The 26,965-nt window shown below is 45.4% G+C and overlaps 2 protein-coding genes across 2 annotated transcripts in view; both read left to right on the top strand.

Annotated features, from left to right (window-relative positions):
- DNAH7_2 (Dynein heavy chain 7, axonemal) overlaps nt 1–11,349 on the top strand; it is a gene marked incomplete at its 3' end in the record, with an annotated part of 85,692 nt that extends 74,343 nt beyond the window's left edge. The window contains exons 35-36 of the mRNA XM_051218417.1: nt 9–347; nt 3,023–11,349. Coding sequence (XP_051073530.1) covers nt 9–347; nt 3,023–11,349 — 8,666 coding nt within the window. The remainder of the gene's footprint in view (nt 1–8; nt 348–3,022) is intronic.
- DNAH7_1 (Dynein heavy chain 7, axonemal) lies at nt 44–25,217 on the top strand. The gene is made up of 7 exons (XM_051214055.1): nt 44–343; nt 11,990–12,175; nt 14,049–14,186; nt 19,536–19,919; nt 21,166–21,343; nt 23,795–23,898; nt 24,809–25,217. Exons 1-7 carry the CDS (start codon nt 80–82, stop codon nt 25,013–25,015), a joined length of 1,461 nt encoding a protein of 486 aa, XP_051073529.1. The 5' UTR covers nt 44–79; the 3' UTR covers nt 25,016–25,217.
- Nucleotides 25,218–26,965: the final 1,748 nt, after the last annotated feature.

Genomic DNA, 26,965 nt, shown 5'->3' with positions numbered 1-26,965 from the left:
ACATCCAGATTTTCGTTTATGGTTAACAAGTTATCCGAGTAAAGATTTCCCTGTATCAATTTTACAAAATGGTGTTAAAATGACTAATGAACCACCGAAAGGTTTACGTTTTAATCTATGGAGATCATATTTAAGCGATCCAATTTCAGATCAAGAATTCTTTCAGTCATGTTCAAATAAACATGCTTGGAAAAAATTATTATTCGGATTAGTATTCTTTCATGCTATTGTACAAGAAAGACGTAAATTTGGACCACTCGGTTGGAATACACCGTATGAGTTCAATGAAACAGATTTACGTATATCAGTTCAACAGTTACACATGTTTCTTGGACAGTACAGTGTTAGTTTCTAGCTTTTTTATACAAATCTTATTGCTTATATAAAATTTTAGATACGCCTATTTCAGTAATATATACTGTGAACGAACGAGCCTAATAGGATGGCTTAGTTGATATTGATTTATAATGAATACACGTCCAAAATTACGCATATCATACATAAAACTCTTCAGTTTGATTTATTTAGTGATGAAACAATTATTTTGTATTTTTATTGTTACGCTTACATCAATTCATACATACAGATCTTAGCAATGTTAACGTTAATTATTGACTTGATCACCAATGTTGGGCAATGGATCAATGATTAGGGACTTCAAATTTTTCTCCTCACAGTCCCAAATTTGAAATCCCCTTCATCTAATTCTCTTAGAGAGACTAGGTAGTATCACTAGCCCTCACATTTACAATGTAGCTCAAAATCAAGCACACGGATTTAGACCACTTACATGACTTCATAAAATCAAAATAATCGACTCATCTTATTGAATCACTAAACTGACTAAATCATTGACTTAATTTTCTGACGTAAACGTTTTATCAAATAGGCTTCTTCTAAAGCATTGATGGTTTTATATGATCAGCTAGTATAAAGGTTAAAATGAGATTTCCATTTCTCAAAAAATAGTAAAATTAAAGTTTGCTTTTACCAACATCTACAATTAAGTGTAATTATCGATGTCAGAAAATACATTCGGCTCCATATACATATATAGCCCCAAATGTCCTGGTATGGCCGAGAGTGGGGTGGGCCCGCCCTCCCTCTCGAAATGCTCTCACACGGCCACGCGTATACAGCCTCTGCCAGGAAGTCCTACTAATTGCCTTCTCGTGGCGGGGGTGTTGTTTACAAAAATGAGGACGAAAAGCGAATGTCCGGCGCTTTAACCGGATCCCAAACCAATGGTGCACATGAGCTCCAGTATCCTAAACGAACAAATGGCGTATGAACCAATCGTTGATCACCGGCTACCATGGGACTGCATCTCCTCACGATGCTCTACTGCCTTGTGGGTTAGATCTTAAGGTCAAAGGCTCGGAGTGTGGCCCCTAAGAAAACCACCTGCTTCGGTCTGGGCACCCGGGCAGTATCACAGCCCTCACACAAATCGAATGATTTATGTGGCGAATATCTATTTGGTGCCTCCTTGTACCAATGTTTATGTGTTTAAATAAATAATAAAATAAATATACATATATTTAGAAAGTGTTGCATAATAAATAAACAAAACTCTTGAATGATAAATTCTTTCAGTTTTGTAAAAGTAGAATGAATATACTAGTGATGAGACATAATTTTATGTTGGTTAGTCAAACTTTAAATATTCCATCGTGCTCTATATACACTATGTATTCTAGATAAGGTATTGGAAAGCTTTTATATTTCTCTTTACATAAGTGAATTTTAAAAAGTGTAAAGTTGTCTGTGGGGGGCGAATAATTCGTATAAAATCACACACATTAGTTATTTAAAAGAATTAAAATATCTATCCACAACTCTGTATCCATAACCAATTCAAATGATTCATTAGTAAGTTTACTAATAACTTTATAAAGCCTTACCCTAAAACAGTAACTTAATTGGTTCCCCATTTTTTTAAAAATATTATTCATTCATTATCTCAATAACCTATATGAATTAATTATATTATAAACGATTCAATATTAAATATACACTTAATTTTCAAATGTAAGTCTATTACGGTAGTAGTAGTAGTAGTAGTAGTAGTAGTAGTAGTAGTAGTAGTAGTAGCAGCAGCAGCAGCAGCAGCAGCAGCAGCAGCAGCAGCAGCAGCAGCAGCAGCAGCAGCAGCAGCAGCAGCAGCAGCAGCAGCAGCAGCAGCAGCAGCAGCAGCAGCAGCAGCAGCAGCAGCAGCAGCAGCAGCAGCAGCAGCAGCAGCAGCAGCAGCAGCAGCAGCAGCAGCAGCAGCAGCAGCAGCAGCAGCAGCAGCAGCAGCAGCAGCAGCAGCAGCAGCAGCAGCAGCAGCAGCAGCAGCAGCAAAGCAGCAGCAGCAGCAGCAGCAGCAGCAGCAGCAGCAGCAGCAGCAGCAGCAGCAGCAGCAGCAGCAGCAGCAGCAGCAGCAGCAGCAGCAGCAGCAGCAGCAGCAGCAGCAGCAGCAGCAGCAGCAGCAGCAGCAGCAGCAGCAGCAGCAGCAGCAGCAGCAGCAGCAGCAGCAGCAGCAGCAGCAGCAGCAGCAGCAGCAGCAGCAGCAGCAGCAGCAGCAGCAGCAGCAGCAGCAGCAGCAGCAGCAGCAGCAGCAGCAGCAGCAGCAGCAGCAGCAGCAGCAGCAGCAGCAGCAGCAGCAGCAGCAGCAGCAGCAGCAGCAGCAGCAGCAGCAGCAGCAGCAGCAGCAGCAGCAGCAGCAGCAGCAGCAGCAGCAGCAGCAGCAGCAGCAGCAGCAGCAGCAGCAGCAGCAGCAGCAGCAGCAGCAGCAGCAGCAGCAGCAGCAGCAGCAGCAGCAGCAGCAGCAGCAGCAGCAGCAGCAGCAGCAGCAGCAGCAGCAGCAGCAGCAGCAGCAGCAGCAGCAGCAGCAGCAGCAGCAGCAGCAGCAGCAGCAGCAGCAGCAGCAGCAGCAGCAGCAGCAGCAGCAGCAGCAGCAGCAGCAGCAGCAGCAGCAGCAGCAGCAGCAGCAGCAGCAGCAGCAGCAGCAGCAGCAGCAGCAGCAGCAGCAGCAAAGCAGCAGCAGCAGCAGCAGCAGCAGCAGCAGCAGCAGCAGCAGCAGCAGCAGCAGCAGCAGCAGCAGCAGCAGCAGCAGCAGCAGCAGCAGCAGCAGCAGCAGCAGCAGCAGCAGCAGCAGCAGCAGCAGCAGCAGCAGCAGCAGCAGCAGCAGCAGCAGCAGCAGCAGCAGCAGCAGCAGCAGCAGCAGCAGCAGCAGCAGCAGCAGCAGCAGCAGCAGCAGCAGCAGCAGCAGCAGCAGCAGCAGCAGCAGCAGCAGCAGCAGCAGCAGCAGCAGCAGCAGCAGCAGCAGCAGCAGCAGCAGCAGCAGCAGCAGCAGCAGCAGCAGCAGCAGCAGCAGCAGCAGCAGCAGCAGCAGCAGCAGCAGCAGCAGCAGCAGCAGCAGCAGCAGCAGCAGCAGCAGCAGCAGCAGCAGCAGCAGCAGCAGCAGCAGCAGCAGCAGCAGCAGCAGCAGCAGCAGCAGCAGCAGCAGCAGCAGCAGCAGCAGCAGCAGCAGCAGCAGCAGCAGCAGCAGCAGCAGCAGCAGCAGCAGCAGCAGCAGCAGCAGCAGCAGCAGCAGCAGCAGCAGCAGCAGCAGCAGCAGCAGCAGCAGCAGCAGCAGCAGCAGCAGCAGCAGCAGCAGCAGCAGCAGCAGCAGCAGCAGCAGCAGCAGCAGCAGCAGCAGCAGCAGCAGCAGCAGCAGCAGCAGCAGCAGCAGCAGCAGCAGCAGCAGCAGCAGCAGCAGCAGCAGCAGCAGCAGCAGCAGCAGCAGCAGCAGCAGCAGCAGCAGCAGCAGCAGCAGCAGCAGCAGCAGCAGCAGCAGCAGCAGCAGCAGCAGCAGCAGCAGCAGCAGCAGCAGCAGCAGCAGCAGCAGCAGCAGCAGCAGCAGCAGCAGCAGCAGCAGCAGCAGCAGCAGCAGCAGCAGCAGCAGCAGCAGCAGCAGCAGCAGCAGCAGCAGCAGCAGCAGCAGCAGCAGCAGCAGCAGCAGCAGCAGCAGCAGCAGCAGCAGCAGCAGCAGCAGCAGCAGCAGCAGCAGCAGCAGCAGCAGCAGCAGCAGCAGCAGCAGCAGCAGCAGCAGCAGCAGCAGCAGCAGCAGCAGCAGCAGCAGCAGCAGCAGCAGCAGCAGCAGCAGCAGCAGCAGCAGCAGCAGCAGCAGCAGCAGCAGCAGCAGCAGCAGCAGCAGCAGCAGCAGCAGCAGCAGCAGCAGCAGCAGCAGCAGCAGCAGCAGCAGCAGCAGCAGCAGCAGCAGCAGCAGCAGCAGCAGCAGCAGCAGCAGCAGCAGCAGCAGCAGCAGCAGCAGCAGCAGCAGCAGCAGCAGCAGCAGCAGCAGCAGCAGCAGCAGCAGCAGCAGCAGCAGCAGCAGCAGCAGCAGCAGCAGCAGCAGCAGCAGCAGCAGCAGCAGCAGCAGCAGCAGCAGCAGCAGCAGCAGCAGCAGCAGCAGCAGCAGCAGCAGCAGCAGCAGCAGCAGCAGCAGCAGCAGCAGCAGCAGCAGCAGCAGCAGCAGCAGCAGCAGCAGCAGCAGCAGCAGCAGCAGCAGCAGCAGCAGCAGCAGCAGCAGCAGCAGCAGCAGCAGCAGCAGCAGCAGCAGCAGCAGCAGCAGCAGCAGCAGCAGCAGCAGCAGCAGCAGCAGCAGCAGCAGCAGCAGCAGCAGCAGCAGCAGCAGCAGCAGCAGCAGCAGCAGCAGCAGCAGCAGCAGCAGCAGCAGCAGCAGCAGCAGCAGCAGCAGCAGCAGCAGCAGCAGCAGCAGCAGCAGCAGCAGCAGCAGCAGCAGCAGCAGCAGCAGCAGCAGCAGCAGCAGCAGCAGCAGCAGCAGCAGCAGCAGCAGCAGCAGCAGCAGCAGCAGCAGCAGCAGCAGCAGCAGCAGCAGCAGCAGCAGCAGCAGCAGCAGCAGCAGCAGCAGCAGCAGCAGCAGCAGCAGCAGCAGCAGCAGCAGCAGCAGCAGCAGCAGCAGCAGCAGCAGCAGCAGCAGCAGCAGCAGCAGCAGCAGCAGCAGCAGCAGCAGCAGCAGCAGCAGCAGCAGCAGCAGCAGCAGCAGCAGCAGCAGCAGCAGCAGCAGCAGCAGCAGCAGCAGCAGCAGCAGCAGCAGCAGCAGCAGCAGCAGCAGCAGCAGCAGCAGCAGCAGCAGCAGCAGCAGCAGCAGCAGCAGCAGCAGCAGCAGCAGCAGCAGCAGCAGCAGCAGCAGCAGCAGCAGCAGCAGCAGCAGCAGCAGCAGCAGCAGCAGCAGCAGCAGCAGCAGCAGCAGCAGCAGCAGCAGCAGCAGCAGCAGCAGCAGCAGCAGCAGCAGCAGCAGCAGCAGCAGCAGCAGCAGCAGCAGCAGCAGCAGCAGCAGCAGCAGCAGCAGCAGCAGCAGCAGCAGCAGCAGCAGCAGCAGCAGCAGCAGCAGCAGCAGCAGCAGCAGCAGCAGCAGCAGCAGCAGCAGCAGCAGCAGCAGCAGCAGCAGCAGCAGCAGCAGCAGCAGCAGCAGCAGCAGCAGCAGCAGCAGCAGCAGCAGCAGCAGCAGCAGCAGCAGCAGCAGCAGCAGCAGCAGCAGCAGCAGCAGCAGCAGCAGCAGCAGCAGCAGCAGCAGCAGCAGCAGCAGCAGCAGCAGCAGCAGCAGCAGCAGCAGCAGCAGCAGCAGCAGCAGCAGCAGCAGCAGCAGCAGCAGCAGCAGCAGCAGCAGCAGCAGCAGCAGCAGCAGCAGCAGCAGCAGCAGCAGCAGCAGCAGCAGCAGCAGCAGCAGCAGCAGCAGCAGCAGCAGCAGCAGCAGCAGCAGCAGCAGCAGCAAAGCAGCAGCAGCAGCAGCAGCAGCAGCAGCAGCAGCAGCAGCAGCAGCAGCAGCAGCAGCAGCAGCAGCAGCAGCAGCAGCAGCAGCAGCAGCAGCAGCAGCAGCAGCAGCAGCAGCAGCAGCAGCAGCAGCAGCAGCAGCAGCAGCAGCAGCAGCAGCAGCAGCAGCAGCAGCAGCAGCAGCAGCAGCAGCAGCAGCAGCAGCAGCAGCAGCAGCAGCAGCAGCAGCAGCAGCAGCAGCAGCAGCAGCAGCAGCAGCAGCAGCAGCAGCAGCAGCAGCAGCAGCAGCAGCAGCAGCAGCAGCAGCAGCAGCAGCAGCAGCAGCAGCAGCAGCAGCAGCAGCAGCAGCAGCAGCAGCAGCAGCAGCAGCAGCAGCAGCAGCAGCAGCAGCAGCAGCAGCAGCAGCAGCAGCAGCAGCAGCAGCAGCAGCAGCAGCAGCAGCAGCAGCAGCAGCAGCAGCAGCAGCAGCAGCAGCAGCAGCAGCAGCAGCAGCAGCAGCAGCAGCAGCAGCAGCAGCAGCAGCAGCAGCAGCAGCAGCAGCAGCAGCAGCAGCAGCAGCAGCAGCAGCAGCAGCAGCAGCAGCAGCAGCAGCAGCAGCAGCAGCAGCAGCAGCAGCAGCAGCAGCAGCAGCAGCAGCAGCAGCAGCAGCAGCAGCAGCAGCAGCAGCAGCAGCAGCAGCAGCAGCAGCAGCAGCAGCAGCAGCAGCAGCAGCAGCAGCAGCAGCAGCAGCAGCAGCAGCAGCAGCAGCAGCAGCAGCAGCAGCAGCAGCAGCAGCAGCAGCAGCAGCAGCAGCAGCAGCAGCAGCAGCAGCAGCAGCAGCAGCAGCAGCAGCAGCAGCAGCAGCAGCAGCAGCAGCAGCAGCAGCAGCAGCAGCAGCAGCAGCAGCAGCAGCAGCAGCAGCAGCAGCAGCAGCAGCAGCAGCAGCAGCAGCAGCAGCAGCAGCAGCAGCAGCAGCAGCAGCAGCAGCAGCAGCAGCAGCAGCAGCAGCAGCAGCAGCAGCAGCAGCAGCAGCAGCAGCAGCAGCAGCAGCAGCAGCAGCAGCAGCAGCAGCAGCAGCAGCAGCAGCAGCAGCAGCAGCAGCAGCAGCAGCAGCAGCAGCAGCAGCAGCAGCAGCAGCAGCAGCAGCAGCAGCAGCAGCAGCAGCAGCAGCAGCAGCAGCAGCAGCAGCAGCAGCAGCAGCAGCAGCAGCAGCAGCAGCAGCAGCAGCAGCAGCAGCAGCAGCAGCAGCAGCAGCAGCAGCAGCAGCAGCAGCAGCAGCAGCAGCAGCAGCAGCAGCAGCAGCAGCAGCAGCAGCAGCAGCAGCAGCAGCAGCAGCAGCAGCAGCAGCAGCAGCAGCAGCAGCAGCAGCAGCAGCAGCAGCAGCAGCAGCAGCAGCAGCAGCAGCAGCAGCAGCAGCAGCAGCAGCAGCAGCAGCAGCAGCAGCAGCAGCAGCAGCAGCAGCAGCAGCAGCAGCAGCAGCAGCAGCAGCAGCAGCAGCAGCAGCAGCAGCAGCAGCAGCAGCAGCAGCAGCAGCAGCAGCAGCAGCAGCAGCAGCAGCAGCAGCAGCAGCAGCAGCAGCAGCAGCAGCAGCAGCAGCAGCAGCAGCAGCAGCAGCAGCAGCAGCAGCAGCAGCAGCAGCAGCAGCAGCAGCAGCAGCAGCAGCAGCAGCAGCAGCAGCAGCAGCAGCAGCAGCAGCAGCAGCAGCAGCAGCAGCAGCAGCAGCAGCAGCAGCAGCAGCAGCAGCAGCAGCAGCAGCAGCAGCAGCAGCAGCAGCAGCAGCAGCAGCAGCAGCAGCAGCAGCAGCAGCAGCAGCAGCAGCAGCAGCAGCAGCAGCAGCAAAGCAGCAGCAGCAGCAGCAGCAGCAGCAGCAGCAGCAGCAGCAGCAGCAGCAGCAGCAGCAGCAGCAGCAGCAGCAGCAGCAGCAGCAGCAGCAGCAGCAGCAGCAGCAGCAGCAGCAGCAGCAGCAGCAGCAGCAGCAGCAGCAGCAGCAGCAGCAGCAGCAGCAGCAGCAGCAGCAGCAGCAGCAGCAGCAGCAGCAGAAGCAGCAGCAGCAGCAGCAGCAGCAGCAGCAGCAGCAGCAGCAGCAGCAGCAGCAGCAGCAGCAGCAGCAGCAGCAGCAGCAGCAGCAGCAGCAGCAGCAGCAGCAGCAGCAGCAGCAGCAGCAGCAGCAGCAGCAGCAGCAGCAGCAGCAGCAGCAGCAGCAGCAGCAGCAGCAGCAGCAGCAGCAGCAGCAGCAGCAGCAGCAGCAGCAGCAGCAGCAGCAGCAGCAGCAGCAGCAGCAGCAGCAGCAGCAGCAGCAGCAGCAGCAGCAGCAGCAGCAGCAGCAGCAGCAGCAGCAGCAGCAGCAGCAGCAGCAGCAGCAGCAGCAGCAGCAGCAGCAGCAGCAGCAGCAGCAGCAGCAGCAGCAGCAGCAGCAGCAGCAGCAGCAGCAGCAGCAGCAGCAGCAGCAGCAGCAGCAGCAGCAGCAGCAGCAGCAGCAGCAGCAGCAGCAGCAGCAGCAGCAGCAGCAGCAGCAGCAGCAGCAGCAGCAGCAGCAGCAGCAGCAGCAGCAGCAGCAGCAGCAGCAGCAGCAGCAGCAGCAGCAGCAGCAGCAGCAGCAGCAGCAGCAGCAGCAGCAGCAGCAGCAGCAGCAGCAGCAGCAGCAGCAGCAGCAGCAGCAGCAGCAGCAGCAGCAGCAGCAGCAGCAGCAGCAGCAGCAGCAGCAGCAGCAGCAGCAGCAGCAGCAGCAGCAGCAGCAGCAGCAGCAGCAGCAGCAGCAGCAGCAGCAGCAGCAGCAGCAGCAGCAGCAGCAGCAGCAGCAGCAGCAGCAGCAGCAGCAGCAGCAGCAGCAGCAGCAGCAGCAGCAGCAGCAGCAGCAGCAGCAGCAGCAGCAGCAGCAGCAGCAGCAGCAGCAGCAGCAGCAGCAGCAGCAGCAGCAGCAGCAGCAGCAGCAGCAGCAGCAGCAGCAGCAGCAGCAGCAGCAGCAGCAGCAGCAGCAGCAGCAGCAGCAGCAGCAGCAGCAGCAGCAGCAGCAGCAGCAGCAGCAGCAGCAGCAGCAGCAGCAGCAGCAGCAGCAGCAGCAGCAGCAGCAGCAGCAGCAGCAGCAGCAGCAGCAGCAGCAGCAGCAGCAGCAGCAGCAGCAGCAGCAGCAGCAGCAGCAGCAGCAGCAGCAGCAGCAGCAGCAGCAGCAGCAGCAGCAGCAGCAGCAGCAGCAGCAGCAGCAGCAGCAAAGCAGCAGCAGCAGCAGCAGCAGCAGCAGCAGCAGCAGCAGCAGCAGCAGCAGCAGCAGCAGCAGCAGCAGCAGCAGCAGCAGCAGCAGCAGCAGCAGCAGCAGCAGCAGCAGCAGCAGCAGCAGCAGCAGCAGCAGCAGCAGCAGCAGCAGCAGCAGCAGCAGCAGCAGCAGCAGCAGCAGCAGCAGCAGCAGCAGCAGCAGCAGCAGCAGCAGCAGCAGCAGCAGCAGCAGCAGCAGCAGCAGCAGCAGCAGCAGCAGCAGCAGCAGCAGCAGCAGCAGCAGCAGCAGCAGCAGCAGCAGCAGCAGCAGCAGCAGCAGCAGCAGCAGCAGCAGCAGCAGCAGCAGCAGCAGCAGCAGCAGCAGCAGCAGCAGCAGCAGCAGCAGCAGCAGCAGCAGCAGCAGCAGCAGCAGCAGCAGCAGCAGCAGCAGCAGCAGCAGCAGCAGCAGCAGCAGCAGCAGCAGCAGCAGCAGCAGCAGCAGCAGCAGCAGCAGCAGCAGCAGCAGCAGCAGCAGCAGCAGCAGCAGCAGCAGCAGCAGCAGCAGCAGCAGCAGCAGCAGCAGCAGCAGCAGCAGCAGCAGCAGCAGCAGCAGCAGCAGCAGCAGCAGCAGCAGCAGCAGCAGCAGCAGCAGCAGCAGCAGCAGCAGCAGCAGCAGCAGCAGCAGCAGCAGCAGCAGCAGCAGCAGCAGCAGCAGCAGCAGCAGCAGCAGCAGCAGCAGCAGCAGCAGCAGCAGCAGCAGCAGCAGCAGCAGCAGCAGCAGCAGCAGCAGCAGCAGCAGCAGCAGCAGCAGCAGCAGCAGCAGCAGCAGCAGCAGCAGCAGCAGCAGCAGCAGCAGCAGCAGCAGCAGCAGCAGCAGCAGCAGCAGCAGCAGCAGCAGCAGCAGCAGCAGCAGCAGCAGCAGCAGCAGCAGCAGCAGCAGCAGCAGCAGCAGCAGCAGCAGCAGCAGCAGCAGCAGCAGCAGCAGCAGCAGCAGCAGCAGCAGCAGCAGCAGCAGCAGCAGCAGCAGCAGCAGCAGCAGCAGCAGCAGCAGCAGCAGCAGCAGCAGCAGCAGCAGCAGCAGCAGCAGCAGCAGCAGCAGCAGCAGCAGCAGCAGCAGCAGCAGCAGCAGCAGCAGCAGCAGCAGCAGCAGCAGCAGCAGCAGCAGCAGCAGCAGCAGCAGCAGCAGCAGCAGCAGCAGCAGCAGCAGCAGCAGCAGCAGCAGCAGCAGCAGCAGCAGCAGCAGCAGCAGCAGCAGCAGCAGCAGCAGCAGCAGCAGCAGCAGCAGCAGCAGCAGCAGCAGCAGCAGCAGCAGCAGCAGCAGCAGCAGCAGCAGCAGCAGCAGCAGCAGCAGCAGCAGCAGCAGCAGCAGCAGCAGCAGCAGCAGCAGCAGCAGCAGCAGCAGCAGCAGCAGCAGCAGCAGCAGCAGCAGCAGCAGCAGCAGCAGCAGCAGCAGCAGCAGCAGCAGCAGCAGCAGCAGCAGCAGCAGCAGCAAGCAGCAGCAGCAGCAGCAGCAGCAGCAGCAGCAGCAGCAGCAAGCAGCAGCAGCAGCAGCAGCAGCAGCAGCAGCAGCAGCAGCAGCAGCAGCAGCAGCAGCAGCAGCAGCAGCAGCAGCAGCAGCAGCAGCAGCAGCAGCAGCAGCAGCAGCAGCAGCAGCAGCAGCAGCAGCAGCAGCAGCAGCAGCAGCAGCAGCAGCAGCAGCAGCAGCAGCAGCAGCAGCAGCAGCAGCAGCAGCAGCAGCAGCAGCAGCAGCAGCAGCAGCAGCAGCAGCAGCAGCAGCAGCAGCAGCAGCAGCAGCAGCAGCAGCAGCAGCAGCAGCAGCAGCAGCAGCAGCAGCAGCAGCAGCAGCAGCAGCAGCAGCAGCAGCAGCAGCAGCAGCAGCAGCAGCAGCAGCAGCAGCAGCAGCAGCAGCAGCAGCAGCAGCAGCAGCAGCAGCAGCAGCAGCAGCAGCAGCAGCAGCAGCAGCAGCAGCAGCAGCAGCAGCAGCAGCAGCAGCAGCAGCAGCAGCAGCAGCAGCAGCAGCAGCAGCAGCAGCAGCAGCAGCAGCAGCAGCAGCAGCAGCAGCAGCAGCAGCAGCAGCAGCAGCAGCAGCAGCAGCAGCAGCAGCAGCAGCAGCAGCAGCAGCAGCAGCAGCAGCAGCAGCAGCAGCAGCAGCAGCAGCAGCAGCAGCAGCAGCAGCAGCAGCAGCAGCAGCAGCAGCAGCAGCAGCAGCAGCAGCAGCAGCAGCAGCAGCAGCAGCAGCAGCAGCAGCAGCAGCAGCAGCAGCAGCAGCAGCAGCAGCAGCAGCAGCAGCAGCAGCAGCAGCAGCAGCAGCAGCAGCAGCAGCAGCAGCAGCAGCAGCAGCAGCAGCAGCAGCAGCAGCAGCAGCAGCAGCAGCAGCAGCAGCAGCAGCAGCAGCAGCAGCAGCAGCAGCAGCAGCAGTAGTAGTAGTAGTAGTAGTAGTAGTAGTAGTAGTAGTAGTAGTAGTAGTATTCATTAGGATATTCTAAGTCAACAAGTGAATCACCCGATTCAACTCCTGGAAATCTAGATGAGGAAAGTGTTATCTGTTGAAGTACGTCAATGACAAATTTAAACAAAAGTGGAGAGAGTGAATAGCCCTGACGAACATCGCTTGAGGTAATCAATTCTGATGATATTTCGTCATAAGCTCTCACTCGGCCAATTATGTTCAAGTAGAGAGCCTGTATAAGGTTAATGTACTTGTTTGGTACTCCTTTCAATGACAAACACTGCCATAGAACCTCACGATCAACAGAGTCAAATGCCGCCCTAAGGTCGAAAAATACTACTATTTTTGGACATTTGAATGTGCTTATACTTTTAATACCTTAACCACTATAGGATTTGAATCGACAATTTTATCTCTCTGCTAGTGCGGTATGGCAACTTGAACTGATATACGTACGTACGAAGTTCTATGTTGTTGCTGACTGATGGGTAGTAGCATTGATTGCTTTCTTCAGTCTATTGTTTTTATATAACTAGTCTAATGTAAATTATACTATTATTATACCTGTTGTTAACTGCTGTTCAAAGTTTTACTCATATTTCATTTATGTAGGACGTTCAATATGAAGCTTTACGTTATTTAACTGGAGAATGTAATTATGGTGGTCGCGTTACTGATGAATGGGATAGGCGCACTTTAAAAACAGTTTTAATGCGCTTCTATTGTCCAGAAGTAGTTAATGAAATTAAACATCCGTTCGATTCAAGTGGAATCTATTATGCACCTGAAGATACTGAAGTAAGTTTTATTTTATTCCACAGAGTTTGAGTTTTTAACTTCATACTCAGTCAGTCAGCTACAACGTAGAACCAGACACATATATGCATCGGTCCAAGTTGCCATATCTCATTAGCACAGCAAGATGAACACCGGATTTATAGAAGTAGTTAATTCAATGGTGGCAATATATAAAATAAAGATTGCGTATAAGGATATAGTACAGGAAGAAAGAATTATTTCATAGAAAGAAAGATATGAAGTGATTTTAATCTCATAGTTTAAGGGGAGACAGAGAGTGTATACACCTATTCCATTGTGATTGCTTCTGAGTCACATCACCAAGAGTCTCCAACCATGGGTTACGACAGTCACGCATACCCCAATCAAGTAGTCTGCATCTACCAACATGGCTCAGACTAGAAGTTAGTGACTTCAAGCACTGATGCCACGTTTTGGTTTGGCCTCCCTAACTTTTTCTAACCATTACTAGGACTAGTCAGCATTGAGCGTCATGGTAATCGGTGCTCAGACACACGTAACACATGGTCCAACCATCTCAGTCGATGAAGATTTACAACCTTATCGACTGATTTACCCTCATTTCCTAATACTCTGCGTCTAACCTCACTATTACTTACCCGGTTATCCCAGCAGATGCGAGCAATATTTCTAAGATATCTGTGATCGAATACGAGTAACGAGTAACTTCATTCTGATGAAAAAAACTTACTTAAAGAGTGTAAGAGTTTATAAGGGATTAATAAGGTAGACGGAAAGATTGTTTAAATTTAGCTTCTTGTCAATTAACGTAAACTATTTAACACTTAGTGCATTATAAAAACTGAACATATATTTTTGGAAAAAAATAATAGAAAGTATGATTATACTAAGAATAGTATTAATTTATTTTGTTTTAATAAATGATCTAACCCACTTACGGCATAAATATTAGGATGATTTGCCGTATTTCATCAAATTACCTTGTACGATAATTACTCCTTGATACTAGGTGGTTGGAGGTGTGGATGAGAAGTTATAAATAAAGATTCAACATTAGTTGGGACTCGTCAAAAAGGCATGCCTTCAGTGTTAAAGAAACTAGCACTTCATGAAATCACAACAGTTACTCCCAAAACTGTCTATTAGTCGATCATGAAAACGTAAAAATAGGTATAGTTTAATTGTATTGAATCATAAGTGTCGTAATTCATTGCTAGTGTATGATGTGGTCACATAGTGAAGAATAGCAATGTTAAGCTCAAGTTATATGTAGCTAGCTGGTAACATGAAAATATAATCTCCATAGACTGCGGGGGTTAAAACACTTACCATACTACCCCAACTACCACTTGTTATGAAGTGCAATGTTGTAGGTTGGGAAATCGCTAGATGTGACCAGCTAGAGATATAGCATAAGCCGATGATTTAATTTTCTGTTGCACAAAGTTATGTCGGAAGATGCAGTCTTCCTGGTTGTTGTTATGATGCAAACTCTGCCACAGTAAAGATTCATTTATTTACCTTTTTCCTCTTCATTTTAATTTTAAACATTTTGTCACTTTTTTTCTGATTTCGTTCATTTGTTTCACTCTGTATTTTCTAATCTTTATTTCCTCGATACTTCTAGTGTTGTTGTTTGGATTCTTTTTTCTCTAACTTGCAACCAAATTGTTAAGATACAATGATACAACTTCGGATAATTCACCTCAATGTCGTACATTGTATAAAAATAACAGTTTTATTTACCCGGTTAAAATACTCATTCAGTTGGCCAGTGGTTCTATTTTCTAAAAAGTATCTACCTTCCTTAGTAGAGTATTCACTCGGATCACTTCAGATAATTCATTTATATCATTTATCTACTCTTATTGTTGTATTCCACTTTTTTTAGTATGAAGGTTATATTGATTATATAAAAACACTTCCATTGAATCCTGATCCAGAAATTTTCGGTATGCACCAGAATGCTGATATTACTAAAGATCAACAAGAAACCAATTTAATATTTACAAGCACACTTTTAACTCAAGTAAGCTGCCAGAATATACATTTTGGTCAAATTTAAAATATGGAATTATTTCAAAATTCAATTATTAATATTTAAAAGGTTTTGGTATTGTTTATTCATCTCGTAGAAAACTAATTCGCTAAAAAACGCTAACCAGAAAAATAATTACTGAATACTTAAATGTTCTTAAATAGCTAGTTTCCCAACCGTTGCTGCTATCTTGATGCGGTGGTCGGGCTTGCCTATCACGATGAACCAATTGAGCTATACTGGTTGGAACAATCGTTTCTCAAGGTCCTACCATGCCAGACAGGTCAGTTGAAAAACGGTAAAACTAAAGGCAGCAAATCCAAGGTCAGAAGGCGAAGTCGTACTGCTGACTGTACAGTAAGGTGTTTCCTTCAGACAACCAGCATAACAGCGATATTGCCCTCCCACAAGAAGAGGTGTGTTTAGAAAAGATCGACCCTAAAAATAAACACCTCGCCTTATCCCACGGATATCCGTCTCCGGAGGTAAGCTCTTAAAAAGTACGGAGCAAACACGAAAATTACTCACAAAAAGGTTGTGTGTGATCGACCTCAAAAGTTGTCCCTTGGGCATGGCGGTCACGCTCTCAGGTCACTATGATCACCTCTAATCCAATTTCCTTTTCAGGCACCTCCAGAAGAACCCTTCTACAGTATGGGCAACTTGGAAGTGATAACTGCCATCATACCTCTAACAGCACTCAAAACTGACTGAAATAGTTAGTTTATTTCATTCATTAATCTATCTTCTGAACAGTGAAATTCCAGGCAAACTAATAAAAAGGTGGAAATTGCTTTGTATGTGGAATAGTTAACTAACTCAGATGAATGTCCTATAATCGAAATTGGAGATTCCATGATTAAAATGAGGAAATTTGCAGGAAATTTTAATCACAGTGTTATGGCTGAATTTGAATCAACAATGACTTTAAGAATGTCCATTGACTTAGTTGTATCATTACTTGAAATCATTGAATTGCTTCATGAACTGAGATTTTTTCTGTGATGCGTCCTTTCTGGGCTGAATTAAATTCTAAACTAATGATATGTGGGTGAAGTTGAGGATTTTACTCATTTAGAAGCATTTCAATAAGTTTTATTTGCGATTGTTTTAACCGAATGAATAGTGAATTCCACTCATCTATTAAAAATCGATTTTTATCCCCGTCGTCACTTTTATAGAGTGCGTTTTCTGTGTGGCGTGAGATCTTAAAACCGATGGATAGAATGCTAGTCGATAAACGAACGCAATGATGTAATGTGACCAACCGATAGATACCCATGAGACCATATAATTGACTTAGAACACTGAATGACTAAAAATTATAGGCGAAACCACTAGCCAGATGAATAGTTTTTTTCGTATAATAAAATAACTTGATTGAACTCAACATCTGAACACAAAATAGACATGATAAAATGTCATAGGCGGTTGGAGGATGTTAGTTTGTAGGTCACTCATTCTCCAATCAATTAAGACCTGACTGTTAGATCTAACCTTTGGGCATGATATCAACTCTGTACTGAAACTTCAAATCCGACGACGCGTAGTGAGGAAACGAAGACTGTTGAAATCAATTTATCTGACCCTTCGAAATAAATCAAAATGATTTATGAACACATTACTTTTTATATGAATTACTTATAGTGAGATTTATATAAATTGGACTGAATAGTATTTAACATCAGTTAATAACTTACTGAGCAAACGCATTCACAATATCATGAAATTAAATTTTCCTCCTGAAACTTTTCTTGCTTCCATTCTGATTACATGGCAGAGATGACTGGGAAAAAAACGGTTTCAGATGTAATCTGTACTCTATTCAATTTAATCCCTATATCAGAAATCTGTTTAGAAGACACTTTGAATTAGTTGATTATGATCCAATTCAACCTAGTTCAATGCTCGTTTGTGCATTTCTGTTGAATCTGCAACTTTTTACAGTGCCTAATATTGCTTGTTCTTGCCCACCCAAAATACACAAACCAAACATTCCACTACGTCCAATAGTAGCACTCCCCGGAACGCCAACATACAATTTGTCAAAAGAAATTTCACGAATACTGAGACATCTAGTAGATTCAGCCAAACACTCCATCAAATCCCCAACACAATTCCTGGACCAAATTAAGGATATTCAAATCAACAACGACGAACTCATGATATCCTTCGACGTAACAGCACTGTTCACCTCAATTGAACCACAGCTAGCAAAAGAAACTATATCCCTGCTACTCAACAACGACACAAATCTCACCAAATACACGACGCTTCAAATTAAAAGTATACTGGAACTCATCGATTTATGCCTAACAACATATTTTCAATTCAACAACAAAATCTACGAACAAACAAAAGGGACACCAATGGGATCACCAATATCAGGACTGATCGCAGAAGCAGTGATGCAAAGACTAGAAGCCACGATATTACCAGTGATCAAGCCAAAAATTTGGATTCGCTACGTAGACGACACCTTTGTCATCGTCAAAAAGGATGAACTGGAAAACACATACAAACTGATCAACAACGTTTTCAACGACATCAAGTTTACAATGGAACAGGAGTCAAACAACCAACTAGCATTCCTGGATATATTGATCACTAGAACTGATGCAGGAAAACTGGAAACTCAAGTATATAGGAAACCGACCCATACAGATCAAATCCTCAATTACAACAGCAACAACCCAAGAGCTCACAAAATCAACTGCGTACACACATTGTTCAAGAGGGCGAGGACACACTGCAACACACTGGCAGCACGAAAAAATGAAGAGAAATACCTGAAGGACATATTTCAAAAGAACGGCTACCCAATCAACTTCATCAAAAAGCACCAACGGCACACAGCATCAGAACCCAAATCAAGCACAAAAATCAACAAAAGGATCACCCTACTGTACATACAAGGAATATCAGAAACCACAACGAGACTGCTGAAAACCTTCGGGATAGGTGTGGCAAACAAACCAACAAAATCATTACAATCAATCCTATGCAAACCAAAAGATGAAATAACAAAGGAAAACAAATCAAACATCATCTACAAAATAAATTGTACCAACTGCGAAAAACACTACATCGGACAAAGCGGACGCCCCCTCCACCTACGCCTACATGAACATCAATTAGCAGTCAAACGCCATGATATCTCTTCACTTATATCAATACACGTGGATAACTACGGACATTCATTCGATTGGGAAAATGTAGAAATCTTAGACAGAGGAAACTCCAAAAACACCAGAGAATTTTTAGAAGCTTGGCACTCAGGTCAATCAGCAATCAACTAACATATTGAAATCAATCCAATTTATCAACCAATCAGGAAAATCATGCATAAATATAGGAACAAAAATCAAACCAATGGGAGACACAACCAAAACAAAGAAGTAAACAATGATAAATTTAAGGTCAACAAGAACCAATCAACATCGAGGTGCACAGAACAAGCTGTGAAACACATGGAGAAATTCGAACACTTCACTTCTATCTGAAGTTTGTGCTGATGATGTCGTTCAGAAGAACGATGAAAGCTCCACGACCAAACCATCCAGCTCAGAGAACAAAACACCACCAAAATCATCCACCTGAGCTACAAATCTTCTCCACCATCTCAAAATCATAAGAGCTAGTTCACATATAGGGTACTAACTGAATCCGAGTAATCACCTTTCTAAAGATTCATATCCCATTTTTCAGTAGGGTAGAATTTTTTGACAATCAAAATCTTTATTTTACACAATACGGACTTATTCACTCCAAAGATTATTATTGATACTCATTGACACCAAGTGCCCTTTTAGCGATTACGAATTCTTTCAAGAGAACTTTCATAGTCACATTTGTATTCAGTCAATCATTGGAAAGTTGTTCACTTTATAATTTGATGGGTCACTCATTCATTGTTTGAAGCTTTAAACTAGATTGTTCTAAAACGTTTCATTGTTTCGCTGATTACTTATTACTGACTAATTCATATGGAGTATGATTTGCTAACATCAACCATTTATCTTCATTTGAAAGGATGTTCTGATGAGAGTGGTTGAATTTCATCATTAAGATAATTTCGGTTGAGAATATCTACATTTGGCTTATTGTATTCTTTTATTTAAGTAAGCTGGATAAGAATGACGTAATCTAACAAATTATGGCCTAACATTTAATTGAAATAAGTTAAATTATTTATTTATGTGCTAGTTACTAGTAACTTTTCATGGTTTCCTTCGTTCGATTAGCTAATATATTTAGGACCAGAGTGAAGAAACAAGTTAGTCATTTATAAATCAATAAGTAGGACCTGACACAAACGAGCATTATTTGGCGATGTCAGATTTCATATCAACACAGTGGGATTAACTGAACAATATGAAAGTTAAATGAGCCGAAGCAATAATGTTAATTACATCAAAAGACCAAACAGCCTTCATATTTAGAAAGGAAATGATGAAGCAGAGGAATGAAAATGATTTATACCAAAAAAAACTCAAGATTTAAAGTGAGATCCAGACTCTGCTGCATGGCTGAGAGATTATTTAGATCCATCTCACACAGGATTTCTAATTTGCATTTGACACCTCACAGTATGACTCAGTCCAATATTTAAGCAATGTTTAGACCGATGCTACATCTTCTGTCCTTCTTTAAATGTTCTTCAGTTTCACCATTGATAACCAGGAATGGATAGGAAAAGGGAGAACTTGTCTCAACCGATCTAGTCTATAAGGATTCACAGCTTGTCAGTCGAATTTCCACTTCTACTTAAAACCCTAAGTTTAGCCTGGTCAACTCGTGGTTTCTTTATAAGTGAGCATTACCACTGATCATACATTACTAACCTTCTCCAAATTTGAACTCCATTTCCCATATGAACTAAATCGCTGTACAGGATACCCATTCTCTTACAAACAGATGCGCGTCTTTCCTGAGTTACGAAACATGAACGTTGGTAAAAGTCATAGGAGCAGTATCTCTCCTTGTTAAGATTTCATCGGTCATCAACCTATCAGAACAGACGAAACAAACAACGTAGATGAATTCATCAGTGTGCTTCTGTTTCAAAACCTGGTAAAGGATAAAGATTTGAACAATCCATTTAAATTTAAGTTGAAGAAACCTCTTGTTTCTTCTCCATTCACGGAGAGTTGATCATCTTTAGTTATTTCTTTTAGATAAATTGAATGTACAAAATGGATTTCTCATTATATGTCTGAGTTGTGATTAGTAATTTCATCGAATTATTGATCAACTGATCATACAATGAAATGTAATGATTATTGATAATTTAAAAGATTTCGAAAACACCAAAATGTCAATTTAATTATTTTTTAACAGGCAAAAGGAACATCATCATCTGGAAAATCACTCGATGAAATAGTTGATGGAGTTGCTTCTGATATCTTAACTCGTCTACCATTAAATTTTGATACAGAATTAGTATTACGAAAGTATCCAACATGCTATGAACAAAGTATGAATACAGTATTAGTACAAGAAATGGTTCGTTTCAATGTACTCTTAAGTATAATACGTTCAAGTCTTAAAAATATTCGATTAGCTATTAAAGGTTTAGTGGTCATGTCATCTGATTTAGAAGATGTAGTGGCTGCAATACTTGCTTCAAAAATTCCAAAATTATGGATGAAAAAATCATATCCATCATTAAAACCACTTGGATCATATGTAAATGATTTTCTGGCACGTTTAAAATTTCTTCAGGTAAAATTATTCATCAAAAGTATCTATATTCTGCTATGATCATATTGTTCATGAAATGGTCGACTTGATTACTACATACTACTGTTGAATATAAGTAGTTTTAGATCACTTGTATTAAAGTTAAGTATTGATTCTGTTGTGTAATAGAAACCCAATTAAAGTTTCTGGATTAATAAAAATCTTATCAATGAAAATGAAAACACAAACAATTATTGTAGTAAAATTCACTTGGTGTTGTTTTACTTGTATCTTCGCATGTGTTATTTAGGACTGCAATTGATCAGTCTCATGTTGGTATATGTACATCCTGTGCAGATTGCCTCGATATAGCCTTAAGTCACAAGCTTTATTGGAGTATACTTATTAAATCTTATGTATAACTTGAGTAAAATAGGAAAAACAAATTGAGTTAAATGATATAGCTATTAATTAGATTTCGATTAGATATTAATAAATTGACTGTTAATTTTTTTCATTTCAATGATCAAAACTACAAATGTAAACACGCATTGGCATGTTGTAGTAAATATGACATGAATCTAAATTGAGTTAAGGATATTGGATAAAATGTTACTATTTAATAGTTTATTTCAAGAAATGCTTTGAAATGTCAATTCAAATAGTAATGGAAGATCATAAGTTTTGAAATAAGCTGTTACATGATTTCAATGGTTGAGATCATGAATCAATTGAAGCTAGACCACCATGAAAAACCTGGAAGCACTGGATGGCCGTTACATGATTAAATAAATGAACAAAAGTTAATAGTAGTTAAATGATAATAAAATATCATAAGTTGATCCCAAATGGTTTAGAATACTATTGTGAATAGTCAGTACAAAACGCATCCTTATTCATTTTAACTTTAAAAGTGATAGCTCTATAAGAGCAATCAATAAAACGTAAACACTAAACTAAGTGAACTTATCTTACGGTCAAATTAATATTGTATATAATAACCATAAACCTATTATGCTTACTCAGTGATCATATTCGAAAGACCTATAATTCTCCTTTTATATTAGAACGACTGTGTAAATGGGTATCATACATATTTTGATTTGTCACTTTTAATACTCATCCCTATTTTCTCTCATCATTTACAAGTACATCTGGTTTTTCTAATGTATTACTATCAAAGAGGATATCTTTAAAATTAAATGGTAAAAGTGATTATTACCACTATTTACCTTTTATTACAGATATAAGATATTTCTTTTATTCAAAATATTATTCCATGTTTTAGGTATGGTATGAACAAGGACCTCCATCGGAATTTTGGATATCTGGTTTCTTTTTCACACAAGCTTTTCTTACTGGTGTACAACAAAATTATGCACGAAAGCACACAATACCTATTGATTTGTTATCTTTTGAATTTGAAGTATTAGATGACATCAAATACACAGATGCTCCATCAGAAGGTAAACAATTCTAATTCATAAAATTTCTAGAAAGTATACATGTTTTTATATATTGTCAGTGAATATAGAAATGTCTAATTCATAATACAAGGGGCTAAACAAGCTTATATTAAATAAAAGAAACGAAATAACTATCCGTAAAAAAATATACAAATTTTGTCTTCAATTTATTATAACCAAATTTCCTAATCGATATATCAGTGAAACATCCTATAGTTACAATCTAAAGTGTACCTGCATTTCTAGAGAGAATTCAGAGAAATTCTTCAGTAAATCATAGGTACAAAAAAGGTTTTTTCTATCCATCGGCTATTGACTCAGCTTTCCTTCAGCCATCCGCTTGTTTCATAAAGTAAATGACTTCCAGAGTAACAAATGCGAAATTCAAGGAAATGTAGCTCTTCTTGGGCTACTGTCGGTCCAAAGCCTGGGTAAAGGAGGAGGGTTGAGTATGAGGTCAGCATTCCCACCCCGTAGAAAACAATGCTGCTAAAAACCGTAAACCAGAATAAACAAATTAAACGATTTTAAATGTGTATTGGGAGTTAAAGGATATTCATTCAGAAGAAATATGACGCCTCATAGTGTAAGCCGAGATTCTTCGGAAATCACGAGGCCGATGCTCTTTCTAACCACTGGAGCAACAACTAATATAGGTACATGGAATGTTCGAACAGTGTGGGAGACCGGGAGGACCAATCAACTAGCTACGGAAATGAGGACATACAACTTGTGGTTCTCGGAATCAGTGAAACCCATTGAACACAAGCTGGACAGAAAAGGATAGATTCGGTAGAGATATCACTGTACTTTGGTCACGAAGAGGAAAATGCTCCTCGCACTCAGGAAGTTGCTCTGATGCTATCCAAAGAAGCACAAAATGCACCTAGTATGGGAATCTCATGGACCCAGAATTATCAAAGCATCCTTCAAAACAATGAAGGAAGGAATTACAATGAATGTTATCTAATATTATAGAGAAGTGCTCAGGAAAGGACCTGACCATCCTAATGGAAGACCTAGACGCCAAAGTTGGAATGGACAACACCGGATATGAGGATATCATGGGACGACATGGACTGAGTGGGAGAAAGGAACGAGAATGGTGACATTTACGAATTTATGTGCATTCAGCAAAATGTTTATAAGTGGCATAATATTCCCACACAAATTACATGAGTCTCATCGGATTACACTGCACAGAACCAGATCGTTAATATTTGCATCACTAAAACATTTATAATGCCGATGGAAGACGTGAGAACCAAGAGAGGAGTTGACACAGCTTCAGATCACCACTTGTGTTATATCCTAGTGAAGATTACATTACGAGTAACGTCTGAGACCTATTAATGGACTAATATTATTTATATATTCTTATGGTATAAATATTCAGTAACTAAATCATGTGTATCTATATTCCCCTTGTTATAAGATTTATTTTGACCTACATATTATTATTGTACGGTTTACTGTTCTTAAGCTATGTTCAGTTTATTGACTACTGCCTCCCACGTTCACAACCACTTTTTGGCTTTATTGTGTACAAATGTTATTCCCTATTTTATGGTGCTTTGCGGTGTTTTTGTTTGGCATATAAACCCAATATGTCTGAAATAAATGCTTCGCATAGTGGAGGCTGTTATTGGCATTCTGGACTCAGCCGGACAGGCTAGGCGAGCAACGGACCAATAGGGTGCTAGGCTGATGAAACCGGTCGAACGTCATTGGTTTAGTACAGTATAAGAATGAATAAGTGTTATTTTGATGGGCGAGTAGATTACGTGATAACAAGCGGCTGATAAATTCACAACAACTTGGTTGTAGCCAACATGAAACTGAAGCTAAAGAAGCACTGGACAACTGGGGAAACAGCATTACAAAAGTCCAATAAATCCCACATTCAAGATACTGGTGAGCGGCCTATGCTCCTCCACGAGGTGCAACAGGCTGAAGTAAGTAACCTAACTCATCTAAATCCCTATGGTCATCATAACCAACCTAGTATTGTAATTGCAATTAATGTGTCAATAATCCAATGAAATTCCAGTATCATTTACCTTCATGTCAATTAAGATCTGATGGAAAATATTCATTCCTTATGATTTTTTTTACCTCAAAAATATTTTCGATGAAATAACAGTACATTCTGCCTTTTACCAGAGAAAAAGATCATCTGAATGGTATCCCATTTAAATAATTATGGTATGTTTTCAGCAATATTTTGCTTCATTTAAATAATTTCCAATAAGGCATTCATCAAAACAATCCAGTATCTTGTCAATCTTCTGGTGAGTCCTGAATACGACGAAATGCTTGTCCTGGATTTCACTGCTAGCCACATTCCATCTAATCTACATAATTATTTGTACTTATCACTAATTCATTTTATTTGTATTTTTATTAATAATTCTTTTTAAAATCATTAACTATTTTCTTTCCATCTAATAGGAGCTTATGTATCCGGTCTGTTTGTGGATGGTGCAAGATGGGATAGGAGTACAAAAAAATTAGCAGAAGCTTTACCAAAAGTTTTACAAGATCCTATGCCACCTGTAAGTGTTGTACACAATAAAATTATATGTTTATTTACATAGGAAATGATTGAGACAAAAATAAAATTATTCATTTAAACGTTAATACAAATAGGTTGTGTCCATGAGTTTGTAACTCATCCGGTCCTCAATGTTCACCATATATATTCAATATCTAGCTTTTTTTTCGTTCATTTAGTGGATGAATAATGCTTAGAAGGGCATACTTTTCACTGAGGGTTTCATCTCAAGCTTTAACGTTCACTTTTAAGCTTTTTTTTCATCCAGAAAGTTGTGATGTTTTACATTAGCATATTCACTGAATATACTTTTAGATGATCAAAAACGAAGTCCTCAGTAAAAATTAAACTTTTAAATGCATCATTAACTCACTAACTGAACAACAACAAAAAGATATTCAAAAAAATGTAGAACGTCACACTTTTATTTAAAATTCGATAATGATGAATGTCATCACGCATTATTATTAGTTCAACTTCTTTCACATCCATTGAATATCCCAACATCAATGAATGATCAGATTATAGAGCTAACTAATAGGAAGTTCTCTGAAAACTAATAAGACCTATGACCGCCCAAACAATAACACGAATAACTGCCAACGGCGATTGGATATACTGATTGTTATTAGTACATCCATCTTGGTAAAAAATAAAATCCAGAACTTTCATATAGTTTAAACTCACTGAAAAATGTCTTGTACGTAAACTTAAAAGATAAAGAATACTAGGTGCTAAAAATATTCTTAATAATCCACCGCTCAAAATTGCCATATTGACTGTATGTGGTAGTAAATTATTTTGATGTGAGAAAACTAATGAGCCAAAATGAATGTTAGTTAAATGCAACCCCACTGAAGTATTAGTCTCACACTGAAATTGTTTTGTTTTTTTTAAAATATTTTTCACAGATTTGGTTAATACCAATAAAACGGAGTGATATTAAATCAAGGCCTAGTTATACAGCACCAGTTTACAAAACAAGTGAACGTCGTGGTGTATTATCAACAACTGGACATTCTACAAATTTTGTATTACCAATTCTGTTGACATCAGATAAACCGGAAAGTCATTGGATTATGAGAGGTGTCGCTTTATTATGTCAATTGGATGATTAAACGGAGTGATAATATAAGAAATCTAAGTTCGGGATACCTGATACATAATCACCAATTCATAAAACCAACCATACTTTTATTATATATACATATTTTTAAAACGAACTTCAAATATGTATACTTATTCACTATTTTATTTACATCAATTGATATTATCACGATATACACTCGAAATATGTTGTAAAAGTTAACTTAACTTTAGAATCATATAAGAAATTAATAAAAACTTTTTAAGAAAATGTTTATATTATTAAAGTTGGATAACGGCCAGTAGTGAAATGCAGGACAAACTTTTCGTACTATTTGGAACTCGAAAGCTAGATGTGCCAACATCCTGGTGGTAAAGTAATTCGCATTCTGTTACTGAGGTCAATGGAGAGAATGTCAGCTACCTTTCTACTGAAACAACTTGACCTTTAATTGTTCAGGGAAGGGTGTGATTTGTTGGTGTTTATTCCACCTAAATGTCTCAGCATTTTATAAATAAGTTTATGGAGAGTTTTCCTTAACTTCGGATTGTTTGTAGTTATATTCTTGATGTTTGTGATTTATTTTTTGGAACAAAGCCATTGAGTTTTTTTTTCTAAAAATAGACCCACGAATAAGCTAATTGATAGAATGAAAACTAAGCGTGCTGGAGCTATTTAAAGTTACGAAATATCGATGCAACTATGTTTTTCCATAGATAGATGATGTTGAACGTATACAACACTAGCAAACTACGAAGCCCATCAGTGAAAGGAATTAAGTGTTGATTAACTAGTGAGGTATTTTCTGAAACTGGTGTCTCAAGCTTACTTGCTTACATCTGTTACACCTCGTGGAGGAGCATATGCTGCTCACCAGCATTCTCCAACCAACCTCATTCTGAGCAATCCTTCCCACTTGCCTCCAGTTGCTACCCATTCTTTTCATTTCTCCTCCCAATTCTCGCTGCAGTGTGTTCTTTGGTCTTCCACATTCCCGTTTCCATTCAGGATCCAAATTTAGCGCTTCACTCGTGATGCAGTTTGGTGATTTCCTCAATCTATGTCCTATCCACTTCCAACATCTTTTCCCAATTTCATCCTCAGTTGGGAGTTGGCTTGTTCTCTCCCACAGTAGGTTGTTGCTGATAGTATCCGATCGATGGATATTGAGTATCTCACGTAGACAATTGTTTATAAATACCTATAATTTCTTGCTGATGGTTGTAGTAGTTTTCGAAATGTCAGCTCCGTATAATGGAACTACCTGTCTTGATGTTCGTATTGAAGAACCTGTCTTTCGTATTGGTTGACAGTTATTTTGAGTTTCATATGTTCTTCAACTGTAGAGATGCTGTCCTTGTTTTGCCAATCCTCGCCTTTACGTGTGCACCAGATCCTCCTCGTTCATCGATCATGCTGACCGAATACGTGGGAGTTTCCACCTGTTACAGTTTCTTCATCAAATGTGATTGGGTTGGTGTTCTCTGTGTTGTATTTGTAGTGTCTAACTGACAGGAATTAAGACTTCTTTATGAACTAAGTATCTGCCTCGCATTTAAAAATCTATATCAGCTAGGCATCTACCTGTGTGTCGTATTGCTCATATTTCATCAGATGCATTAGTTATATTTCAAACTGCTTCTCCCACTATTAATAATTCACTCCCCTACACTAAGTTTTGTTGATTGCTGCTGTTCTTTTTATTGTACTTACTACTTTATCTCTTAATAACCTCATTATTAATGTGTAGCACATATGTATTTGGTGACCCCTTATACCGGTGTGTGTCCAACTAAATAAAAAAATGACCAGCTACATGACATTCACAAAAACCACAAAGACAGTAAGAGACAGAACTGTGAGATGTAAGTTCGATAGTCTATTGTTGAACCTGCCATGAGTAACACAACTACCACAGGGTATGGAAGCAATAAAAGTGGACATAACTCAATAAATAAATGTACCATAAATATTAACCCAA

The sequence above is a fragment of the Schistosoma haematobium genome, chromosome 1, assembly GCF_000699445.3.
Source record: "Schistosoma haematobium chromosome 1, whole genome shotgun sequence".
NCBI classification, from domain to species: domain Eukaryota; kingdom Metazoa; phylum Platyhelminthes; class Trematoda; order Strigeidida; family Schistosomatidae; genus Schistosoma; species Schistosoma haematobium.
Note: the sequence above shows the minus strand (reverse complement) of the source record. Positions and strands in the feature narration are given on the sequence as shown.

Excerpts from the sequence above, each read along its gene's own strand:
- DNAH7_1 (XM_051214055.1), top strand. The coding sequence starts at position 80 with ATGACTAATGAACCACCGAAAGGTTTACGTTTTAATCTATGGAGATCA. Across the intron at positions 19,920-21,165 it reads CACGTTTAAAATTTCTTCAG|GTATGGTATGAACAAGGACC; the intron begins GTAAAATTATTC and ends TCCATGTTTTAG. Across the intron at positions 23,899-24,808 it reads TACAAGATCCTATGCCACCT|ATTTGGTTAATACCAATAAA; the intron begins GTAAGTGTTGTA and ends TATTTTTCACAG.